The 5269-nt window shown below is 40.3% G+C and overlaps 1 protein-coding gene across 1 annotated transcript; it reads left to right on the top strand.

Annotated features, from left to right (window-relative positions):
• The first annotated feature begins 1046 nt into the window (after window positions 1–1046).
• LOC107941929 (uncharacterized) lies at window positions 1047–4273 on the top strand. The gene is made up of 7 exons (XM_041095628.1): window positions 1047–1460; window positions 1599–1703; window positions 1866–2161; window positions 2226–2858; window positions 2932–3353; window positions 3456–3842; window positions 3924–4273. The coding sequence occupies exons 1-7, from the start codon at window positions 1047–1049 to the stop codon at window positions 4271–4273; spliced, it is 2607 nt and encodes an 868-aa protein (XP_040951562.1).
• The last annotated feature ends 996 nt before the right edge of the window (window positions 4274–5269 follow it).

Genomic DNA, 5269 nt, shown 5'->3' with positions numbered 1-5269 from the left:
TGGAAGAAAGATAGAAAGGCTCGAGGAGGAGAAGATGTACCTAAGTTTAGACGTCGACGTTCAGAAAATTGAGGTTCAAAAAGTAAGGAAAAAAAAGAGGAAAATTGAGGAAGACCGAGATGATTTGAAGACACAGTATAAGAAGACACAACTATCATTGCAGAGAGCTGGATTGGGGAAGTCTTCAGAGCCTTGGCAATAAGAGGTTCAAGAAGAAAGAGCCAAAGCCGAGTATTGGAAGAAGAAGTTCCAAGAGATGTAGTCGCGTAATCAAGCCCTAGAGAAGGAAAATCAAGGATTAAAAACTAAGGTAACTGAGCTGGGACGATCCCTTCATCATCACTGAAGTCGTAAATCTGCGGTCGAGTTAAAGGCAAGCTTGGATAGGATTGAGGAAATGAAGCACAATATTGGAGGGTTGGAAGCAGCACTACATGACTGTGAGCTACGGATTAAGCAGCTCGAGGCAAGAGAAGAACATTTGAAGGGAAAGCTTCACCATTTTCAGGATCAAGTCAGAGATAGGGACTACCTCATGGGAGAAACTATAGCACAGATTCGAGAGGTTGTTGATCATTTGCAAGACCTGGCGGCGCAAGCTAATGTATTAAGTACAAAGTATGAGTTAGTGTCAGATAGAGGGCTAGAGTTAGCTTCGTTATTGAACAGGGTTAAAACTTTGGGCCTGAGGGCAAAGGCGTACTTGTAATCCATTTTGTGTAAAGATTTTTGTTTCTTAAATAACGTTTTCTAAAAGATATTGAATCAGAATCGATATCTTTTTACATTCATGCATTTGCATCTCATCACATCATATGCATCCAAATTTATAGAAAAACCCTAATTAGCTAAAATTAATAGGGAGAAAGAGAGTAAGAGAAAGAAAATCTGGAAGCAACACATCCTTACAGTACACGCACTAAGTCAAAGAATATGGATAAAAGACCTGAGCAGATTCAGAAAAAATGCAGGAGCAATTGCAGGAGCAATTAGCAAAAATCCAACAGGAGATGAAGGATCAAATGTTGGAAGCTTAAAGGAATATGATGGCTGAGATGGCTCAGCTATTGAGGCGGACAACGAATAAAGGAAAGGCCTCTATGACTACCACTGAGGAGGATAACGAGGGTCATCCTCCTGGTTTTACTCCGCCTCATGTGCAGACTCAACCTGAGGCATATCCCCGAGGGCCGTCCGTCATAATAAAGCCTCAACAGGGACAAGTCAATGCTGGAATACCCATGAACTTTCAAACTGGTTTGGGATTCAACCTTGGAGACAACCCTGTCAATCCAGTTGTAATTGATCTAGATGTAGCTGAAAGGGAAGAGATGAGACTCAAATCATCAAGGCAATTAGAGGAACGTTGCAGATGGTTAGAGGAGAAATTTAAAGCACTAGAAAATGCTGATAATCATCAGGGAATTGATGCTAAGGACTTGAGTCTGGTCTCAGATTTGGTGCTTCCCCATAAGTTCAAAATGTCGAAATTCGAAAAGTACAATGGGACTACTTGCCCAGAAGCCCATATCACCATGTTCTGCAGGCGAATGACTAGTTATGTAAACAATGATCAATTATTGATCCATTGTTTTCAGGATAGTTTGGTTGGGGCAGCGGCTATGTGGTATAATCAATTGAGTCGCGCAAGGATCGGTTCTTGGAGAGACTTAGCGCAAGCCTTTATGCAGCAATATAATCTTGTGACTAACATGACTCCTGATAGAATTACTTTGCAAAATATGGAAAAGAAGCCTAATGAGAGCTTTAGGCAATATGCACAGAGGTGGAGGGAGGTTTCCATGCAAGTTCAACCACCGCTCTTGGAGAAAGAAACTACCATACTGTTCAACAATATTTTAAAGGCCCCATTCATTACCCACATGATTGGAGGTACCACCAAGAGTTTTGCCGATGTAGTTATGGCGGGAGAAATGATTGAGAACGCCATAAGAGGTGGAAAGATAGAGGGGAAAGCTACTAAAAGATTGGCCTCAAGAAGGAAGGATAATGAGGTGAATAATAAGAGTAGTTATAATTCAAAAGCGGTTACGGTTAGTCAGCCTAGAGTAACTACGGTTGAGCAACAAGATTATCAAAAGCAGGGATCTGGTTTGAGACAAAATTCTGAAAATGTCTTATTTATGCCTATCCCAGTGACGTATCGAGAGCTTTATCAAAGTTTATTCAATGCGCATACAATAGCCCCTTTTCATTTGAAACAGTTACAACCCCCATATCCCAAATGGTATGATGCAAACGCCAAAATGTGAGTACCATGCGGGGATATCGGGGCATTCAATTGAAAATTGCATTGGTTTTAAGAAGGAAGTGGAAAGACTAATCAAGATGGGGGTCGTAAAATTTGACGACACCCCTAGTACAGAGAACCCGTTGCCAAATCATAGTGATCAAGGGGTAAATACAGTTGGGGATACGGATATGAGAAGGATTAAAGAGGGCGTGTCTGAGGTGAGAACACTGATGAAAATGATTTGGGAAGAAATGGTGAAAAGAGAGATGATAATCTCTAAAGAGATGAATAAAGGAGTAAGAGACTACTGTGAGTTCTATGCTGAAGAGGGGCACGAGATCCAGGAATGCGACGAGTTTAAGACCTTGGTACAAAGCCTTATGGACAACAAAGAGATAGAATTTTATGAAGCTAGCTCAAATGAGGGACATATATGCACATTAGAAGGTGCACCGAAGAATCAAAACCGGCCGAGGATTATTATTTCTTTACCAGGAAGTAATGAAGTTGAAACACCAATGGTACCGAAAGTCATCATTCATAAACCTGTTTCCTTTCCTTATAAGGATAACAAGAGGGTAAACCCTAGAATTATAACTGCCATGTGTCAATACCGGAGAAGGAGGATATAGCTAGTGCTTCTAAGGAAGCTCAAGGTGAGGGTTCTTACGACGTAGTGGGAAGCACTACGATGCAAAAGGTGTCGGAGTTGAGCCTGCAAAAGCAAAAGCTTTAGACAAAGGAAAAAGGACCGAGACACTGGTTAATGAGCCAGTGAAAGAAGAAGAACCCAGAGAATTTTTAAAATTCTTGAAACACAGTAAGTACAGTGTGGTTGAACAATTGCGCAAACAACCAGCTCGTATATCAGTGTTGGCTTTGCTTCTAAGTTCAGAGGCACATCGAGAAGCATTAATGAAGGTGCTCAATGAGACTTATGTTACTAATGATATATCCGTCAACAAGTTGGATCGATTGGTTAGTAACATAAGTGCTGACAATTTCATCTATTTCAATGATGATGAAATCCCACTTGGTGGCATGGGATCAGCTAAAGCTTTACACATCACCACTCATTGTAAGAGGTATACCCTGCCAAGTGTGCTTATTGATAATGGATCAGCTTTAAATGTCTTGCCATTATCGACATTGAACAGATTACCCGTAGATAGTTCTCACATGAAAACATGCCATAATGTAGTGAGAGCATTTGATGGCACGGAAAGGAAGGTCATAGGAAGAATCGACATTCCTTTGATGATTAGGCCAAACACGTATGAGGTGGACTTTTTAGTGATGGACATCAAGCCCTCTTACAATTGCCTATTGGGGAGGCCTTGGATACATTCAGCAAGAGTGATGCCCTCATCTCTGCACCAAAAATTGAAGTTAGTAGCTGATGGAGGGTTGGTCACTATAAATGCGAAGGAGGATATTATAGCGACAGTTACCAGTAGTACACCTTATGTAGAAGCAAACGAGGAGGCAATTGAATGCTCTTTCCGTTCATTAGAATTCGTCAATGCAACATTCATTTCAGAAGGGAATGAGGTGTCGGTGCCCAAGATATCCAGAACTACAAGGATGGGTTTGCAAATGACAATAGGAAGAGGAGCCTTACCAAGAAAAGGATTGGGAAGATATCTTTAATGAGGGATTCAAATTCCAGAGTTAAAGGAGAAGAGAGACCATTTTGGTTTAGGTTTCAGGCCAGATCAAAAGCAAAGGAGGAGGGAAATGGATAAGCGTCAAGAAAGGAGAATGGCGTGTTTAAGCGGAAAAGAAGTAGAGTGGGAATTGATGACGTTTCCCCATATATCCCAAACCTTTGTATCAGGAGGGATAATTCACCCTAAAGGAAGGTTGCTTGAAGAAGGAAGTTATTATATCAATGCTGTGCATAATGAAGGATTTGAACAAGGAAACCTTGAGGGCATTCGCCCTTATGAACCAGAAAGCTCTTTAAACAATTGGGTTGCAGAAGAACTTCCTGTAGTTTTTAAAGATTCTTTAGAGTAATTTTCAGAACACTCTTATTGCTCTAAAGCCTAGGAGTAGTAAGATTTCTTTTGTAAAATAGGCTCATGTTCAGATATTTACATTTCAATAAAATGCAACTTTTGTTATCAATTCAAGTGAATATTCTTTTATACCGTTCAATACTCTTTTGACATTTAAATTCTTTCAAATATTTTCCATTTCATTCATAACATATATATAAATTCATTCATTCTTTGTACATTCTTTCGTACCCCGCAGGCCCCTAGATATCAATGACATGAGCACTAATACTACGAATCCTAGATTCTCTTTTGAGCAAGACATGTGTCTAGAAGAACTTCAGGGTTTAGAAGATGACAGGGATTGTGATATGTCTCCAGATCTGTTGAGAATGGTGAAACAAGAGGATAAACAAATCCTACCCTGTAAGAAAGAGGCAATAGAGAATGTAGCCTTGGAGGAAGGGAAGGAGGTGAAAATTGGCACACATATTGCTAAGGAAACGAGGCAAGGCCTTGTTGAGCTACTACAAGAATTCAAAGATATCTTTGCATGGTCATATGAGGATATGCCAGGTTTGAATACTGATATTGTGGTACATCGTCTCCCCATAAGACAAGATTGCAAGCCAGTCCAACAAAAATTGCGAAGGATGAGGCCTGGTATTGTGCTAAAAATAAAAGATGAAGTCAAAAAGTAGTTTGATACTGGATTCCTACAAGAGGTTAAGTATTCAAAATGGATGGCCAACATTGTGCCTGTCCCTAAGAAGGATGGAAAGGTACGAATGTGTGTTGATTACAGATATCTGAATAAAGCTAGCCCAAATGACAACTTTCCTTTACTGCACATCAACACTTTGGTGGACAATACAGCAAGATATTCGTTGTTCTCCTTTATGGATGTCTTCTCAGGGTACAATCAAATAAAGATGCATCCTGAGGACATGGATAAAACAAAGATGCATCCTGGGGACATGGATAAAACCACCTTTATAACATTGTGGGGCACCTT

The sequence above is a fragment of the Gossypium hirsutum genome, chromosome A03 (genome assembly GCF_007990345.1).
Source record: "Gossypium hirsutum isolate 1008001.06 chromosome A03, Gossypium_hirsutum_v2.1, whole genome shotgun sequence".
Classification (NCBI taxonomy): Eukaryota; Viridiplantae; Streptophyta; class Magnoliopsida; order Malvales; family Malvaceae; genus Gossypium; species Gossypium hirsutum.
This window is presented reverse-complemented; position numbering and strand designations above follow the sequence as displayed.

What these genes read in the sequence shown, in the direction of transcription:
- LOC107941929 (XM_041095628.1), top strand. Translation starts at nt 1,047, where the DNA reads ATGGCTGAGATGGCTCAGCTATTGAGGCGGACAACGAATAAAGGAAAG. An exon ending in TTTATGCCTATCCCAGTGAC is followed by an intron (nt 2,162 to 2,225) that starts GTATCGAGAGCT and finishes CATTTGAAACAG; the next exon opens with TTACAACCCCCATATCCCAA. An exon ending in ATCCAGAACTACAAGGATGG is followed by an intron (nt 3,843 to 3,923) that starts GTTTGCAAATGA and finishes TTCAAATTCCAG; the next exon opens with AGTTAAAGGAGAAGAGAGAC.